Consider the following 19,377-nt stretch of genomic DNA (forward strand, 5'->3'; position numbering starts at 1 on the left):
GTAACGGAATACCTCTCCTTGACCCAGTCGCGGCTGCTCTGCTTAGATTTTTTAGTTTGGCTTATGTCCCATCCAATATCATGGAGGTGGCAGGACGTATGACTTATGCTGCAGCCAGCCACCAGGAGGCAATCAATATGTTTTGGCTTCACTTTTGGGGAGCTGTTATGCTGTCCATTCTTTATACAGTCTATGGTGGTGACCCCCAAGGAGAGGACTTTGGTCAGCACATTCAGGTTCAGCTGGTGGTTAGTCTTGACCAAAAACAAACATGAAACCAGCCAATTATGGCTCCAAACCCCAGGCTGGAAGATTTGACTGGGGGATCAGGAGAGAGAGCGCAAGATTCAAAATGTGGTTACTGTTTATTAAGTCTGTCTGTCCCACTGTAGCATACGTTTATTTACAAACAGAGCTTTGTAGTCAGAATCAGAACCGTTATTGGATTTAGTTGTTCAGAAGTGATCGGATCGAATTTCGGGTATTATATTGGATAAAATCTGTAAAATGGGTTGTTCAAAATTTACAAAGCATTCTGAAATTGGATTAGATCACGTAATCCAGTCTTGGTTTTGATCTGGATCAAACCTTCAATATGTGTTGTTCAAAACCTTTTAGTAGGACTGGGATACCTTTGATCTAAAAAATCTAGATTATTCTGCTCCACGCAGAAGGGTGGATTCATGGTGGATTTCAGGAACAAAATGTCATAAAACTTGAAATTGGTCAAATAAAACTATATTTGTATCTATATTTGTATCATATACATTTATTTATATGAAAGAGCAGAAGTTCAGATTGGTCTGGCAGAGGAACAAATCACTCTTTCCTAACTTCCTAACAAACCAAAGCCATACTTAAGATCTGCCTCCTTAAAAGGAGAGCTTGAAAAAGCTGGTCTCTCCACAACCGAAGACAACATCTGAAAGCTCTTTATTGTTATTAGCTATTGAACATTTAGCCTTTTTCTGATTTTGAAACACGTTTAAAATATTCACATTGTATTTGTGATGAATGTTTATTTGTTTGTGGGTCAGAGGATGGCTCTGACTGTTTGGATTGTTTTATTTAGCCTTTTTCTGACACTTAAAAGTGACCCCATGCTGGCTATTGAACCTGTTCTTTATGTAGCCTACATTGTTATATGTAGTCCCATTTATTTATCCAATATGTATGTGCTCAATCATTTGTAGGAATATTCAAGTGAGAAGAATGCCGTATTTCTCAGACTGGTACTGTCACTGTTTGTGTAACTCAATTTGCCTTTCTTCTCATGTCTGTCTGTCTGTTTGCCTCAAAGCCAGCTAGTTGATAACTAAAGTTTACATCTGTCTTCTTTTCTCTTTTTGTGGCTATGATAACCTATTCATCATGTGTGTGTGCGTGCTCCAGACATTGACGAGTGCAGCAGCGGTGAGAACCTGTGCCAGAGAAACGCTGACTGTATCAACAGTGCAGGGAGTTACCGCTGTGAATGCTCAGAGGGATACAATCTGTCCCCCAATGGAGCCTGCATCGGTGAGACTACAAAGACACGTATATGTCACACAATACGCACAAACCAATGCAGTTTCAATTTGTTAGTTGACACCTCACACTCTCAAGTCTTAATTGCCCAGATGTCACGCTTGAAATTGTAATCAGGTTCCATTAAAGCATAAATAGGATTTTTTTTTACAGAATTACCGATTTACAGAAAGTATGATGACAGAAGCAAAACCATTAAAATGCAATTGAATCTTAACAAACTGTCAAATATCAAGTTTATTCCATGTACATGAATTACACCTCCAGTGCATTCACTTCCAGTGAAGTCACCCTTACCTAACAGTGAAAAACATCCCACTTTACTCCATCTGTGCTCGTACACATGTACTGTATAGCGAGTTCGCTTCCATGCCTCTGTCCCAGTATGACCTGGAATCCAGCTGCAAGGGAGTAGACAGGCCAAGAGGGTCCATGTGCCCTATCGACATGCTGCTTGCCAACTGTGTGTTTACTCTGCATCTCAACTCAGTGTGGTCTTTGGCAGGAGTCGTCCCAGCCCTGTTAAAGGGACTGGCTTACACAAAGCTGAAGCTAATCATCAAATTGTAGCCCTGTAGTATTAATCAAAGTTCTCTGTTTTTCCATTACTGTTCTGTCCTTTCATTTTGTATTACTTATCTTCGTTCTTTATCCATAGACCGTAATGAGTGTCTGGAGATCCCCAATGTCTGCAGTCATGGAGAATGTGTGGACATCAGAGGAGGATACCGGTGTGTGTGTCACAATGGCTTCAAGGTCACATCCAACCGCAAGATGTGCATGGGTAAGAGAACTGGAGAAATATGGGAAAACATACTCTCAGTTTTTTTTCCTCTTTTTGTCTCTCACTCACTCACTCACTCACTCAGTCACTCACTCACTCACTCACTCACTTACTTACTCACTCACTGTCTCACACACACACATTCATTCTGCACTGATTCGTAACCTTGACACCAACACATTTTTGAGGACACACTTTTACTTTACAAGCATGTTTTGTTATGTCTTGTTTCACCTCTCTCCAGATATTGACGAGTGTGAGCGCCAGCCATGTCGGAATGGGACCTGTAAAAACACAGTAGGATCCTACAACTGTCTCTGCCACCCTGGCTTTGAGCTTACCCACAACAATGACTGCATGGGTGAGTTGTTTGTATCTCTATCCTGCTCAACACCGACACAACATAGAAATAATGTTAAAAGACAAATACCATCCTTATTTTAATCAGTCCATGTACTTGGGATTCTGTAATGTTAATGTACATTTTTAGTTCAACTACTACACTAAAACAGGTGCAATCTGCATTGGCTTGTCTTCTCACTGAATGGATTGAGCCAACTCAGTGTGATCTGTATTGGGCTGTATTTGGCAGACATGGATGAGTGCACAACGTCGTACGGCCAGATGTGCAGGAACGGCCAGTGTCTCAACAGTGTGGGCTCCTTCCTGTGTCTGTGTGATGAGGGCTACGAGCTCACCCCTGATGGCAGGAACTGTGTTGGTAAGGAAAAGGGCACGAGTCACAGTTGTTGAACATTTTACAAAATGGCTTTGAGCAGCAATATATTTCTTTATCTTAATGTTCAACCAAAAACATAAGATTTAGACGAGACTGTGAGAAATGGATGTTATTGCCAGTTTAACTTTCAGTCATTTTATACGTTGGTGTCTTTTCTCCTCTGTCTCCAGATGTCAACGAGTGTTTTTTGTTTCCCGGAACCTGTTCTCCTGGTACTTGCCAGAACCTGGACGGTTCCTTTCGCTGTCTCTGCCCGTCGGGTTACATTGTCCAGAGTGACGAGTGTATAGGTGGGTCACTTCTCCCTCTCTCATACCTAGAAAATTATGATTATGTGATTATGTACAGTACTGTGAGAACATCCTAACTCAGGGCGCTGCATGGTAATACAGTAAGAGTGAGAATGATTGGATGTGCATATTTCATCCCTTAAAGTGGCATCATTCATAGCACCAGCTGACACACAAAATGTTTGTTTTAGTGTCCATGGGTGTACAGTACGTGTGTGCCCGTTCTTACAATATGGCTATGTTTATCATGTATCCAACAGAGTTCTCACATTGGCTAGGATAATGATGTAATGCTCTTGTTCCAGCATCCATCTTCCTCTGTTGACATTTACCCAAGTTCAGTGCTAGGTTTTCCTAGAATACATCTTGTCATCCTCCAAGTAGTCTAAAGGGGATAGCATCGTGTAAAGGGTATTTATTATCAAGAACTCGTTGGGGAGGAAGTCATAGTAATCCATTTAGTGACTGTAATGAAAGCTCTGCCCTATTGTGCAAGCCTTGTTGACCCCCCCCCCCCCACACACACACACACACACACACACACTGTTTTTACTTTACAGATGTGAACGAGTGTGATGAAGACCCCAACATCTGTCTGTTTGGATCCTGCATCAACATACCCGGGAACTTCGAGTGTGTGTGTCCACCTGGCTTTGTGCTGTCAGAGAATAGACGGAGGTGTTATGGTATGAGTGCAGCGCATTGACAGTGATGGCAAGGAGCGAGCTTGAACATAAGAAGATTTATTTAACCCCACACATTTTCACTCCTTATAGAGGCAGACGTACTGGTGAAAATAGTTTTGTTTTTGCCAGAGAAAAAGTACCTATTTTTTCAAGTAACATTATCCTCAGTTTGAGTTGGTTTCTTAGTCTTACAGGAACCCTACATTCTCACCCCAAAGTTATACCATTCAATTTGTAATTGTTTGATTTCGATTTGTGTCCTCTATCCCAGTCAGTTCCACATGACTAATTACTAGTGCTGTAGAATATTTCTCTCTCACACACATTCTCTCTCTTTATCTTAAACACACACTTACTTTCTCTGACTCACTTTGTCCTCTCCCCAGACACTCGCGAGAGCTACTGCTTCACTCGCTTTGAGACCGGCAAGTGCTCCTTACCCCAGGCTTTCAACACAACCAAGGCCAAGTGCTGCTGTAGCACCATGCCCAAGGAGGGCTGGGGGGATCCCTGTGAACTTTGCCCCAAGGAGCAAGATGGTACCCCTCTCTATACCTTACAGGTGTCACTATTGTGGGGCCTCGTCAGTGTTGCTTCCACCCTAACTTGATAGTTTGTTAGGTTGTCTTACTCAGGTGACCCCCATTGATTGAACACTGCTTTAGCCTGCCACAACAACAAAAAATAGGAGTTTGCTGTGGCCGGTTTGTGAACTGTATACCAAGTTTAACCAATTCATCTTGCTCATCTATAACCAGAGGTTAAAGAAATATGACGCATCTTTTTTTCCTCCCTCTCTCATCATAGTTGCTTTCCAAAACCTGTGCCCATACGGACATGGTATAATTCCTGGAATTGGAGACACACGTATAGGTAATGCTGATGTATTTATTTAATTTAGTTGTACATAATTTATTGTGGATGATTATTTCAAGTTGTTACCATACTTGAATGTTAGACTGGGCTCTTTATTGAGAGTATAACTGGAACATTAGCTATTGGCTTTGTATGGTCTAGTAGATGTATATCTAACTATTAAAGGCAAGTTCGGTAACATTTTGAGATGCACTTTTTGTCATATTTGTTGAATAAATTGCATCCCGATAGCAACAAATACATTTAACGGTTTGACAATACAATTTTATAGATCCAATATCTGGGGACGTTGCAGGACTGTAATAAACATGACAAATCATTCCAACCAAATTCAGAACAGACTTAATTATTGGACGACATTTGGACCGACTGCAATGATTGGATGGCCTACTTGTCTGTTTGTCTACCCACCTCCTGGAAGTAGTCAAGCAGCGTGTTCATGTGTTTTGGAGGAGTGGCTTTGAAGGGTCCCTCCCTTCCGAGATATTTTGGTTTGAATCGTTTTGAACTCAAACCAAAATTGCTAGGTTCGCAAAACTTACCGACCCTGCCTTTAAGAAATTAACACTGTGAGACAGAGATACACACAGTGTCTTCTTTAATTGAACCTTTAATGCTAACGATTTTACTCTTAATTTTGGTTGTTTGTCGTGTATTTATATAATTTCTGATTATTTTAATACTTTTGATCTATTTGAATGTAATGCACTTTGACTGTCTTAAAGGGCTGGTCAGATACATTTCAAAGTTATTAATATCACTCATGCCCATGCACTGAAACCCAGATCTGAATGAGTGCCTAGAGAACCCAGGCATCTGTCACAATGGACACTGTATCAACACAGACGGCTCTTTCCGCTGTGAATGCCCCATGGGGTATGCACTCAACTACACTGGAATACATTGTGTCGGTAAGGGTGCGCACACACAGACACACACAAACATTCAATACAGACTACATCCTCTTTAAAGTAGTTGTACCGTATCCATAACAAATGATCCCTATCCAGCCAGATGAACTGTCAAGATTGAATGTTATTTTACACAATGCTGCTATAATGGACATCTGACATTTTGGTCAAATGTTTCCTCAGATATTGATGAGTGTACTGTGGGGAACCCCTGTGGGAACGGCACATGCACTAACGTGATAGGTGGGTTCGAGTGTAACTGTGAGGAGGGCTTCGAACCAGGACCCATGATGACCTGTGAAGGTGGGTGGCGCTTTGAACCCTATGTTACTGTATGTTATATCTAATTAACAACATGAAACATAAAATGATAGTCATCACTGATATGGTGTGACTCCTTACAGTAAGACTATTTAGATTATGCGTGAGTTGTGTAACTAGTGTGGACTTCAGATTTGAAAAGATCCTGAGTTTCTATAGTACATTTGTGTTTGTGTGTGTGTGTTGTCCCCTCCTCAGATGTAAATGAGTGCACTCAGAACCAGCTCCTCTGTGCATTCCGCTGCATCAACACTTTCGGAGGCTACGAGTGCACCTGTCCGTCTGGTTATGCCCTGAGAGAGGACCAGAGAATGTGCCAGGGTGAGGAACACCAGCACACCACGCTCTCACTTGTAGTCACCACGCTCTCACTTGTAGTCACCACGCTCTCACTTGTAGTCACCACGCTCTCACTTGTAGTCACCACGCTCTCACTTGTAGTCACCACGCTCTCACTTGTAGTCAGTGTTTGAAATCGGAAGGGTTTTATTCCAAAAATCAGTTTTCAAATGTACAGTATGAATATTAGTACTTTGTCTCTTTCAATACATCTTTCAACAACTTAACAATAAAGGTGTTCTGCATTTTAAGGAACGTTAATAAGGTAATGGTAACACAAAAAGAAAGAATATTCTAGCATTGACAATCAATTCTAGCTCTTCTGTCTCCCCACAGATTTGGATGAGTGTTCAGAGGGACTCCACGACTGTGACTCTCGGGGGATGACCTGTAAGAACCTTATCGGCACCTTCATGTGTGTGTGTCCACCTGGTATGGTGCGCAACCGTGACGACGAAGTCTGCCAGGGTGAGGATCGCCAGAGGGAATATTGTACTTGGGCAAAAGATTGTTGTTATAGTATGCAATGTATTGTCAGGTAGTGTCCAAGAAGTCAGAGGCAGGTGTATGCAAGCCAAGGTTTTTATTAGAAAAACTGAAAAGGGCAAAAATGAAACCAAAAACGTAAATGAAACCAAAAAATGTATGCTATATTGTCATAATTTTATAGGGGTGCCAACCGTCCTGTAAAATACGGAATTATCCAGTAAAATACGGAATCGTCCCATAATTGGAAGACTCTTTCTTCAGTAATTTTTAAGAATCAAATAAGTGAAAATCTATAGGACAGAAACGTTGCTTGTTAGAAATGTTCAGTATTTCCGTTTTAGGATGTTGGCAACCCTTGTTATATAGAATATTACACTTTTTACAATGAAAACATGTTCTTGTGTCTCCATTGTGTCTACTTTGATGGGTTTTTCTCTTGCCTTTACCGACATTGCTACTCATCGCGCAAATTCAACTTTTACTATTACGCCAAGTGTCTCTTCAATTGTCACTTTTTTCTCCTCAGATGAAAACGAGTGTCGTTCCAAGCCGGGCATCTGTGATAACGGCCGCTGTGTTAACATCATAGGCAGCTATGTGTGTGAGTGTGGGGAGGGCTACCAGACAGATTCCACACGGACACAGTGTCTAGGTAAGAGTCATGTCACCCATAGCTTTTCTGTCTTTTATTTCACTTGTGAGCCTACATTGTACACCATTTGGAAATCCTTCTTTATTTAACAAAACATCATCAGTTGGTTGAGCCGTTAAAAACGGTCAGGGTGAGGATTCAGTGAAAAATTCTGGTTGATGTATCATGAAGCATACGAGATATCTCATATCATGTTTTAAAGCTAAGGTTAGACTCACAACAAGGAAAGCAGAAGAAGAATGCAGCAGAAACAAAAACAGTACAGTATAACTCTCCTTTTCGCCCACCAGACTACAGGGAGGGCTTCTGCTTCACCGAGGTGCTCCAGACAATGTGCCAGATGTCCTCCAGCAGCCGCACCACCAAGTCCCAGTGCTGCTGCGACGGCGGCCGTGGCTGGGGCAACCAGTGCGAGCTCTGTCCCCTACCTGGCACTGCCCACTACAGAAAGCTCTGTCCCCACGGGCCAGGGTACGCCACTGATGGCACAGGTGAGGAGAAGGGGTCAGGGTCAAAGGAGTGTGGGGTCAACATTGCTGAGCCTTGTGGTGGTAATGACTTGAGAATTGCAAAATAAAGATTTAAATGTAAACATTTTTCTCTTTTTGGGTTCAGAAAAATAAAGATACATTTTGTACTTGACTTGGTACCAAGTACCTTTATAGCAAATAAGCTCTCATACTCTCTCACTACAGATATAGATGAGTGTAAGGTCATCCCTGATGCCTGTAAAAATGGCCGCTGCATCAACACAATGGGCTCCTACCGCTGCCACTGCCAACCTGGCTACGCATCAACCATCACTGGCTCTGCCTGCATCACTGGCACTGCCTGCATCACTGGCACTGCCTGCATTGGTGAGTAAGACACACATCTTTACCAACATAGCTCTGGAGACTAAATGTATGATTGATGATGAACGGAAAAAGTAATTCAGAGATGGTTATATGTATAACTTACTTTGAACCCAGAATAGACAAGTTTGGCCAACCTAATCATTTTAGCTAGACATTGAAAGGATTCAAACCAAAATATTCCACCCCCTCCCTTAAAAGCCACTCCTCAAAAACGCATGAATGTGCCTGACTACTGCTGGGAGGCAGACAGACAAGTGGCCTGTCCAATCATTAGTGCCGATCCGACCGAATGCCATCCAATCATTAGTGCCGATCCGACCTTAATGATTGGTCGTGTTTATTACAGTCCTGCAACTCCCACAGATATAATATTGATTTCATTTTACTGTCAATTCTTTGAACTTATTGGTTGCTATCAAGATGTAAAGTTTATTTCAGCAAATGTGTCAAAAAAAGCTTCTCAACAACATAACCTACCCTGCCTTTAATGTTTGGTTACCCCACATTGAAGGTAAAGTGCATACAGTGAATCAGAAGGCAGATATTCAGATGTACCTAAATGTGCAGAGACTCCTAACAGCCACAGCCTTTGCCATTCCCACGGCCTGTCCGGTATCTAAATGTTATATTGAATACTATAATTCATTTATATTTACATCCATGACATTATATGTTCCTTTTTTTAATATAATCCTCCTCTCAGACCTTGATGAGTGTGCCATGTCCCCCAAGCCGTGCAACTTCATCTGTAAGAACACTGAGGGCAGTTATTCCTGCTCGTGTCCACGTGGATACCTGCTCCAGGAAGATGGCAGAACTTGCAAAGGTAAATAAAATACTACTGTGAGTTATACTCTTGTGTAGAATGGCCTGCCTTGGTCACCCGTAGGCTCTGTCATTGGTACACCTTCATTTATAAGGCAGTCCTTGGTCTGCTCCCAAACTACCTGTATGTTTTCATCATGCAGAAAAGTGCCAGCTAATACTCCTTGGGTTCTCAGGACTTCTTTATGCTCGCTTATGCCCAAATGCCAGAACGGAAATGGGAAAAATGGCTTTTATGTGTACACCCTTATTATGGAATGTGTTGCAGAATGATTTAAAACTCAGAGAACTGATACCACTTACTGCTTTTAAATTTAAAATGAAAGAAATGGAGGCAGGTTCCCAAAAATGTCAAAGGTTTTCAAATTAACCAGGTTATGTAACTGACTTTTTTTTTTTTTACTTGTCTCATTCTGTGTTCTTCTGTCTGTAACTATGGGTTCTTATGTTGCTGCCTGTCTTGGCCAGGTCTCCCATGAAAAATAGGTTTTTAATCTCAATGGGACCTTCCTGGCAAAATAAAGGTAAAAAAAAGGTCTAAAGATCAAGCCCTTTTGTTTTCCATGACAGTGGACTAAGTGAAGTAATTGTTCAGTGGTTAACGCCTCAAAAACAAGCCCATGTTTATTGCGAGAAGGCAAGACATTGCTCTTTGGTATGGCAGTGTCACATACCATCCCCTGGATGTGTAGGGCGGAAAGGGGAATGCAACTCTGTGCTAACATGCACACTCGTGCAGTATGAAGGAAGCGGTAGCGGGACGGAACAAAGGGAACAACAGACACATGGGATGTAAACGGAAATAATAATGTTTATTTTTACTAACGGCCTCAATAAGGATACAAGGGAACGGAGAGCGGTGCCAAATAAAAGAACTGAGTAAAACAGCCCTGACCTGCCTAACCATATGCCGTTTCACTAACTAAACAAAGGTACAATGGGTGTCACTCGCTCCTTACACAGGATTCTCTCCAAAGAGACTCACTTAACCCACAAACTGTAGTGAACAAACAGATCTCTTGGGGCCTGTTCCATAAAGGCCATTCAAATAAGTTGGACTTAAAGTCCCAAACCAGACTTGAATTAGCTTAACAAGTCAAGCGGGCCTAAAGCGGTTCCATAAAGGCCAATTTCAACTCACGCAATCTTACTAATTCAAGTCAGATTTAAGTAGTCAAGCTATTTGTGCGTGCACCCTATTCTTAAGCAGCCCGAGAGGTAAAACATGGATCATACAATCCACAACAGCAAAAGCAATGCACACAATCATGTAACTTTTTTCCAGAAAGAACGTTCCCTTCAAGCCTTGTACTATGACAGCTCCCTCATTGACCACTTCATCAAAATGAAACGACACGCCATGATTGACGTGAACGATAGGCTACGTAGGTTGAGGTCCTTTCTTAGACCTTTAGTTACTTAAAAAACAGACACCCTCTAAACACATATAAATGTACTTTTTTGACATTGTTTTAAATAAATAGCCTACTATTATTCAATACATTACCCAGTAGCCTAACTTTTTAACATGGTTGTGTCGGGAAAATGGAGGATATAGATGTAGCATATGGATTTAGGTTTGTTTTGCAATATACTATTATACAGTATAATACAATATAGTTGTTAACAGTATACTACTGTTAACCACTATACAGCTATGCTAATTATACTCAGATAATAGATTTCAAATAAACATTTGAAATCACAAACTAGGCAAGCCATAGGCTACATTTAACGTGGCGCGTATCAAATCATTGTTCGTCATTGTTTAATGAATTAGGCTAAATGTTGTAGCCTATGTAGGCTATTTAAGTTGATTTTGTATCGATGTTGAACAGATTGAACTGATGAGAATAAGAAAATGAGAATATACGTGGTAAATTATTGTTTTCCCGTTGGGTCAGTGTTACAGGGACGTCTGGTTAAGCACCAAGTCACGCTAAACCTGACAGTTAGTCTGACCCTGACCAGACTAGTTTCGCAGCCTAAGTTTGAACTACGTTGAGCAAGCTTTATGGAACCGAATGAACTAGAAATCAGTCAGACCAACTGACATAAGTCTGGCTTATTTGGTAAACTGGCTTTATGGAACAGGCCTCTGTGCTGTTGGAGGGAGCGGCCTTTGTAGACAGAGGTAGTGTTGCTGATTGGTTGTCTTGGTGGAACCAGGTGAGTGGATAAGTGAGGGGACCGGCATGAATATATCAGGATTCACAAAGCTGGATTCTACGAGGTTGAGTGAAAGAAAACAAAGACAGGGAGAAAACAGACAAAACACAAATACATACAAACCAGAACCAGAATGGAGAAGTCTTAGCATGGTTTGAAGTCAACTTTTGTTTATTGAGTAACTGTAGTCAGGTGATGTGACAGCCAGAACTAGCAGTTTATCTCTCACCTTATCTGCCAATATTAAGATGTGTTGAAAGCCTCTTATTATCATGCTTGAATGGAGAGGTTGACGAACCATGAAACCTCAGTTGAATGACCAGGACTAGGGCATAGTGTCCTCTCTGTCCTTTGAAAGGGGTCAACATCGTGGTACCTAATGGGTTTGTAATAAGGTTTGCAATGACATGTTGGATAACACAGTGCTCCCCCCTCCCCCACCCCCCATGTTTATGTCAGACCTAGACGAGTGCCAGACCAAGAGACACAACTGCCAGTTTCTGTGTGTGAACACGGTGGGGGGCTTTACCTGCAAGTGTCCCCCAGGCTTCACCCAACACCACACCGCCTGCATTGGTGAGGTGGTCTACATAGATGAGTCTTCAGATCAAATTGAGTCTGTCAACTGTTGGCCTTGTCAAAAGGGGCAACTGTCTTAAAAATGGACGAGGTGTAATTTTGACTAATTAAATTCCTTCAGCATATATAATTAAGGAATGCCTCTCATGTCCTCCAGTGACTTCTCATCTCTCTCTGTGTCTCTGTCTCTCTCTCACCTCCTTTCAGACAACAATGAGTGTGTGTCAGAGGCCTCTCTGTGTGGAGCTAAGGGCATATGTCAGAATTCTCCCGGTAGCTTTGCATGTGAGTGCCAGCATGGGTACTCTCTGGACAACACTGGTCTAAACTGTAAAGGTATGTCCCCACAGTACCCATGATTATACCGCCAAGACCCATTCAAGTAACACATCACAGTAACATCTACTCATACTGTCATCACATATTTACAAATAGTTTAGTTTTAACAATCATTTCAGAAGATTTCCCCATAGTTTCAATGGATTATGAAAACAAGCAAATAAAATGGCATATGAATTACACATGACATCCGAATATGCCTACATGCTACATATGCATTTCATACACCCAGCACTACCAGCAACAGGCTGCCTTTATCATAAAAATGTTTGTTGATTTAGTTAAACATTTTGATGAAACTTTTCTCTAGTTTTACATAGATGAATGAGACTTGATCCAAATTTGACTGCACATTGACTAATGGATTGTTTGGCATTGTTATGCCAGCTCATTAAGTCGTAATCAAACCCTCGTACACACACAGGAAAGTGATAAAGTCTAAACTTGCAAATCCTCTTTAAAAGGAGTGTGTTCAATTAATTCCCTGGCCTTGAGCTAGCATTTACCTGGCTTGAGTTACTTAAAAGCAGTACACATGTTTTGATGTGTTTTGGATTGTTTTAATCAATCTACAATAAATTGTACATTTTCTATCAAATGATTAGTTATCTAAAGATTTAAAGGGATTTCAGATGCTGCAGTTGGATATACAATGACGGAAATACATACACAAATACACAAAGATTTCAGAGACAGTAATGAGAACTAATTTCAACCTTAATCAGTTACTTCTGTATTTGCAAATGCTGTATTTCTGGGGTGTACTCTATGTATCATACACATTGGCAAATGCATGAGTGTTAAACATACAGTTGTGACCCATCCCAATCACTATCAAAAACCAAGAACACACGTGTGATTGTGTGGTTTAACAAGGTCAACAGATCTTGATGAAGTTTAGTTCCTGTTGTGAACCTTTTGACCTCCCTTACTGCATGGACAAATATAACAATATGCTTGAGATGACTGTAGTTTAGGTTAACCACATGTGTTAATGAAGAGAAAGGGATGATGGCAATGCTGCTATAATGTCCATTAGCAACAGGCTAATTAGTTCCCATGTTGACTTGCAGACGTGGACGAGTGCGAGAGCAACCACAGATGTCAGCACGGGTGTCAGAACATGTTGGGGGGATACCGTTGTAGCTGCCCTCAGGGCTACACACAGCACTACCAGTGGAACCAGTGTGTGGGTGAGAAACACAAACACACACAGCCGAAAGCAAAGCTTATTTATTTATTTATTAGTTATTCTAACTCAATAATTTGAAATCATGTTTAATATATTACTGTACTTAAACATATAGTAGTATGCAGATTTGAGGTATGTAATGTAAATTCAGTATTCCCCCTATTGTGGAAAGGTTTCTTATACTGAATATTTGAATACAGATGTGCTTTCACCTTGTCTCAGCAGTGAAGTAGCTGTTGAAAATAAACCCATAAATATAGTAGACGTTCAGTTTACTATCAATCTGTCATATAGTTGGGTGTTTACACCAGAACCACTGATCTTAACCTTGTGTTGGTTTAATAGCATCAGGTTCATGTCAACAATGGTGTGCTACATTGAAGTCATTTACAAAAGCTTTGAACAGCATTCTTCCATAAATCATTAGTTTTATTCCCTGGGACTAATTACATGACAAAATGTATTTTGTGCATTTTTTATGAATTCATTCTTTTTTCCAGAGACACATGACCTATTTTATGATTCAGGATCATACGAGTCTGTGTATGTTGTCTGGCAGAAGCAAGTGAATGTAGTAGCTTCAAGCTTGCAGCCAACAGAAATGGAAAACACAGGTGTATTGAATATCTGTGCCATGTATGTCAACAGTTCCACCTGTTGGACATTAAGAAAACGTACCAGTGGTGAGGGCAAATGGAATAGGCAATTCAGGGAGCCAGTCTGAATACCACATTTCCCTTGACAAAATTGTATTCAGTGATATTCAGACACTCATTAGTGACAAGGCACATTCAGTGAACATGCGGTATTTCAATGCAATAACAATTTTCCTTTCTGTATCTCTTCCTCACTTCCTTGTTTTCCCAGATGAGAACGAGTGCTCCAACCCCGGCAGCTGTGGCTCAGCCTCCTGTTACAACACGCTGGGTAGCTTTAAGTGTGCCTGCCCCTCAGGCTACAACTTTGACCAGTTCTCTAGCAGTTGTGAGGATGTCAACGAGTGCTCCTCACGCAAGAACCCCTGCAACTATGGCTGCTCCAACACTGAGGGGGGTTACCTATGTGGTTGCCCTCCAGGGTACTACCGTGTTGGCCAAGGGTACGGACTGGAAGAATACATTTAAACTTGCTTGCTAGATTAGTCAGATGGATATGCATCCATCCTAGTGTGGCTGTTGAGATGCCTCAGCTATTTTATCAGTTTCATCTGGTATGGTATTATAATCAAAAGTCTTTGTGTACAAATTCTTGAGCTTTGGTGTGCTTGGATGCGGATACATATGTGTGTACGTGTATATGTGTATGCTTTTGTGTGATTCATGTGATTCACAGTACCCATATCAGATTGTATATTTTTTTACCATCAATAATGGGATTCTAATTCCACCGTATGTTAACCCTTGAGTTTGTTTTCCAGTCACTGTGTGACCGGTGTGGGTTTTGGAAAGGACCAATACGGGCCTGTGGACACAGGAGAGGAGGATAACGCTCTTTCTCCGGATACCTGCTATGAGTGCAAGATCAACAGTTACCCCAAGAAGAATGGCCGCAAGAGACGCAGCACCAACCAAACAGCAGAGGTAGGAGTGGCACCCTTGAAGGTCCAGATTTTTTCTATTGAAAAAACTTACAGTACTAGTCAAAAGTTTGGACACATTTTCCCATGTAACCAAACTTTTGACTGGTACTGTACACACACAGATACACGTACTAGGGATGGGCATAATTAATCGACGATCGATTATCGATCATTAAGAATTTCGTCGATGACATTATTTGTTCATCGATAAAACTAATGCGTGTTCCGTTGCGTTGTCTGAGTCTTGAAGGAATGCTATGGATTTCGCTATGTGGCAGGATTAAACATTTTACCAAACAAAGCCAATGTTTGGGAAAAAACGCCACAGGCCTACTCAGTTACCGGCGAGTTTCCGGCGAAGTGTAGCGTGAGACTATTTTGACTTAAAAATTACTTTGTTCACTGCCAACACTGCAAAGCTGAGTATAAATACAACTCCTCCACGACTCAAATGATGTACCACTTGAAGAACGTACATCCGACCCTGGTTAGTGGCGGTGCATCCTGCTCTCGGTGTTAGCACCGAGGAGCTGCGATGCACAACGAGCAGAGAAAATTACCCAACGGATCTGCAAGTCCATCGAGATGGATATGCTACCCTTAAGTATTGTTGAGGGCGAAGTTTTCTATGAAGCTTTGTTAATTAGCCGGAAAAAAACGAGTGTCAGTTGTGTTTGAGCACCGGCTTCTAGCTGTCGGCTCCGCTTCTAGGAGTTACAGAAATAGTTGTTCTTCTTGTAATACAGATCTCAATGCGACACGTTGTGTATTATCTATTTTCACTGCATTTTGATTTGGCCTATAAATAGTGAGTATTAATATAAAAATGTTAATGATTAATCGAAAATCGATCGTTAATTCTCCCGACGATCGATTACGACAATTTAATCGAATGCCCATCCCTAACACGTACACACACACACATACAGATACACACACACACACATACACTCACACACACATACACATACATACATGTAAAACTCTTAGGCTAACAGAGAGTTCTGTCATAAAGTGATGTTTAGCCAACAGTAGGGTGATTCTTTGTAATAAAAGAAACAGAATTGTATTACTGTGTTGGTCATTTACGAGGAGCCTTTGGACCTTTATTTGAAGACATTTTAAAACTTGATATCACCAGAAAGGCCCTATTGTGTGGTGTTCACCAATCTTAATTCCTGGGTTTCTGTTTAGTCATGTCTGAGCTCATTCTTCTCTAAGGTTTTTTTCCTGTCTTAAATACACAAGCCCTTTTGTGGGTATGTGTGTTACATGTGTGTATCTATGTAACTCATCTTTTCAGGACATCCAGGTCAGCCTCGCTAGTTTGGACATGGAGATGCTCCTCACCCTGGTCCTAAACGCATCTCAACTCAACCCCAAGCAGCACATCCTGCAACTGATGCCTGCCATCAAGCCCCTCTCGGGACACGTTCACTATGTCATCGCCACAGGGAACCAGGACGGCCAGTTCCACATCCAGAGGCGTCACGGCCTCAGCTACCTGCACAGCACCAAGAGGAAGGTGGCCACTTTACCACAGGAGTACATGCTAGAGATCAACAGCTCCCTGCTCTATGGTAAAGTACAGCTCAAAGAGCTGGAAGACCACAGAGATCAAGACTACCTCACAGGGGAGCTGGGAGAGAACCTGCGCATGCGACTGCATATCCGACTGCAGTAAATGGGTGAATAGACACCCTTGTTTGCAGTGGTGCGTTCCTGTTCAATATTAGCCAAATATATAAGACTGAATTGCTTCTTCCCAATCATATTTTTTACCTGAAAGAAGAATATGATTGTCTCTATAGGAAAAGAAAGAAAGCTGATTGAAGCCTTTCAGTGACCTTATGCCATGGCCCCGTGTGCAGAATGGTTTGTTAAATAACCACATAGTAAGATTTTTGTGTCGAAACAGACAGATCTTGCTTAATTTCATTGACCTAGTCCTAGATTGTTGATAACATTGCCGTACATGTTGAGTGAACTGAGACTGCACATCATTGTTGGCATGGATTTATAATACTGTGGCTGTCAGATTGTGAAGAATTCAGGATAGGTAAGAGGATGTTTGTCATCGTAGAACACTCTGAAAATTGTATGCAACTGGGTTTCATGGTGCCTTTATAATGACAATTAGCCCTTTTTATTAATGCAATTAATCATAAATGAGATGCAGTAATCAAGCTTTGTATCCACTTATATGTACATAATAACAATCTTAATTTCAGTTTAGTAACCTAAGTTTTGTAATTTATTTTAGTACTTAGCAAATTATGTAGTATTTAAGAGGCACACAATGGAGAAAGTCATGTTTAATAAAATTACACAAAAAGGGAAATAATGACCACCTGCTCCAATAACCATGTTAACAAGTGCGTACATTCCCACTCTGTAAGTGTACAGTAGGTGTACAACATTTTGCAATATTACCTCACACTATTTTTGCACAGATATTCTTTGGGAAATTGCAACAAATTAATCATAATATTTACATACTGGTTATTTGAGTTTCAGTTAGAATAAGCCAAAACGAAAGAGTATTTACAACCATAGAAAGCAAAATACCAAAGTCCACATGAACACATGTATTTTGATCAAATCATTGTGTTGCGCATAAATATTTAGAGGAAGAGGAAAATGACTTTAATTTTGACTTACAATAATTGAAAGAGAACCACCAAATACATTTCCATAAGATAAAGAATGAACAACACTGCTAATAACAACAATAAACAAGAACATTATAAATGTACATTCCAAATATGGCCATACTTGAGAAGTCAACAAGTAGGCTAAACATTAACAGTAGTTTTAACCCAAATGTAAATGACTAATTTCACAATATGTATGACGACACAAAAGCGACCAACAGGTAAAATAATATTTGTATGTGTTTTGGGTGATTTAGCTTTTGTTTACATACATTTCTGAGGAATTTCTAACTGGGATACAATTCTGTGTAAATAAATGCAGTGGCCTATTTTTGTACAATAAACATTCTACTAACAAAATGTGTTTTATTTATGCAATCATGTTCAAATGCCAACACTGAACAGTGATAGTAATGTATAGTGTCAGCATTAACAAAATTATGTTTAGGACTATGTTGAAACTGTGCTATAGTGCAAAATGTGTCGGAAAATATTAAACCCTCCACCAAAAAGATCCCGCCAAAACATTGCAGACGCATTGTGAATCTTTGTACTGATGTTGATTTATTCTCTGTAAATATTTTTTGAGTAGATGTGTTTTCGACAAACTGCATTGAATTTTTATCACATGGACAACTAACAAAATATCAAATATTTGAGCTGTAGGTCTGAGCTGTACTAGGTCTAATGAACATGGAGTTCTTGCAAATATCCAACCACGTGGTGGCGGTGTTTATCAACATCTAAATTGTGGTCAGTTCCAATAAACAAATAATTATTACTAGAAAACTGAACATATGCGCCACACCAGGGCGTAGCCACGGGTAGGCACAGGCCTACCCAATTTGTTCCAAGGCCTACCCATAAATGAAAATATCTCAGATTTACTTGAAATATCTATTTTTTACTTTGCGTAAGAAATAAGAAAAACTGAAAATATGCCTATCCATATTTCTCTAGGCCTACCCAAAAATATTATTCTGGCTATGCCCCTGCGCCACACAATGGTATATTATAAATTAAGATAGGAACAGTGTTGGCACATCTTGCACATACTGTACAATGACGTTCCATGAAATTACAAAACACCCTTTTACACTACAAAAGTCAGGCAACGCCATGAATGAAAACAATATACCTGAAGTTTCACGCCACAGCCTGCAATGTAGCCTATAGGCCTAGGTATAAGCTGTATGTATATAATGCATAAAAACGTTGCTTACCAGTTAATTGGAGGATTGGATTTTTCAGTAATGGGATAGGGGCATTTGGGACAGATCTGGCATGAGAACCGTTAGCTCTGCATGCTAATCTTTGAAGGGCTTGGGCAATGGTCAAACAATGGCAGTTTAATGAGGGGATAACACACAGGCCGCTTCAAAGAGCAGCTCAGCTGGTCAGCTTAAGCATCATCTTGACATGCACGCTAAAGCCTCCAATAATTATCTTTATTGGAGAGTAGAACAAAGCTCTTCCTTGGTTTGTGTGAGGTTTGTAACTGTTATAGTTGGGTGATGTGTGACAATATATTAGCTTGAATTAGCAGGCAGCAGAATATGGAAGTTTATT

At 40.7% G+C, this 19,377-nt stretch overlaps 1 protein-coding gene across 3 annotated transcripts in view; it reads left to right on the top strand.

Annotated features, from left to right (window-relative positions):
• Nucleotides 1–19,268, top strand: part of fbn2 (fibrillin 2) — a 98,738-nt gene extending 79,470 nt beyond the window's left edge. For all 3 annotated transcript variants that reach the window (XM_084693495.1, XM_084693496.1, XM_084693494.1), the window contains 22 exons: nt 1,393–1,518; nt 2,186–2,311; nt 2,556–2,672; nt 2,904–3,032; nt 3,221–3,340; nt 3,901–4,026; nt 4,413–4,565; nt 4,834–4,899; nt 5,688–5,813; nt 5,997–6,116; nt 6,333–6,455; nt 6,810–6,941; nt 7,489–7,614; nt 7,905–8,105; nt 8,310–8,471; nt 9,175–9,297; nt 11,925–12,041; nt 12,252–12,380; nt 13,457–13,576; nt 14,443–14,674; nt 14,993–15,155; nt 16,458–19,268. In XM_084693495.1, the coding sequence (XP_084549621.1) occupies nt 1,393–1,518; nt 2,186–2,311; nt 2,556–2,672; nt 2,904–3,032; nt 3,221–3,340; nt 3,901–4,026; nt 4,413–4,565; nt 4,834–4,899; nt 5,688–5,813; nt 5,997–6,116; nt 6,333–6,455; nt 6,810–6,941; nt 7,489–7,614; nt 7,905–8,105; nt 8,310–8,471; nt 9,175–9,297; nt 11,925–12,041; nt 12,252–12,380; nt 13,457–13,576; nt 14,443–14,674; nt 14,993–15,155; nt 16,458–16,838 (3,218 nt within the window). In that variant the 3' untranslated portion in view covers nt 16,839–19,268. The remainder of the gene's footprint in view (nt 1–1,392; nt 1,519–2,185; nt 2,312–2,555; nt 2,673–2,903; nt 3,033–3,220; nt 3,341–3,900; nt 4,027–4,412; nt 4,566–4,833; nt 4,900–5,687; nt 5,814–5,996; nt 6,117–6,332; nt 6,456–6,809; nt 6,942–7,488; nt 7,615–7,904; nt 8,106–8,309; nt 8,472–9,174; nt 9,298–11,924; nt 12,042–12,251; nt 12,381–13,456; nt 13,577–14,442; nt 14,675–14,992; nt 15,156–16,457) is intronic.
• Nucleotides 19,269–19,377: the final 109 nt, after the last annotated feature.

Source organism: Hypomesus nipponensis, chromosome 27 (assembly GCF_054491055.1).
Source record: "Hypomesus nipponensis isolate SF chromosome 27, ASM5449105v1, whole genome shotgun sequence".
Lineage (NCBI taxonomy): Eukaryota > Metazoa > Chordata > Actinopteri > Osmeriformes > Osmeridae > Hypomesus > Hypomesus nipponensis.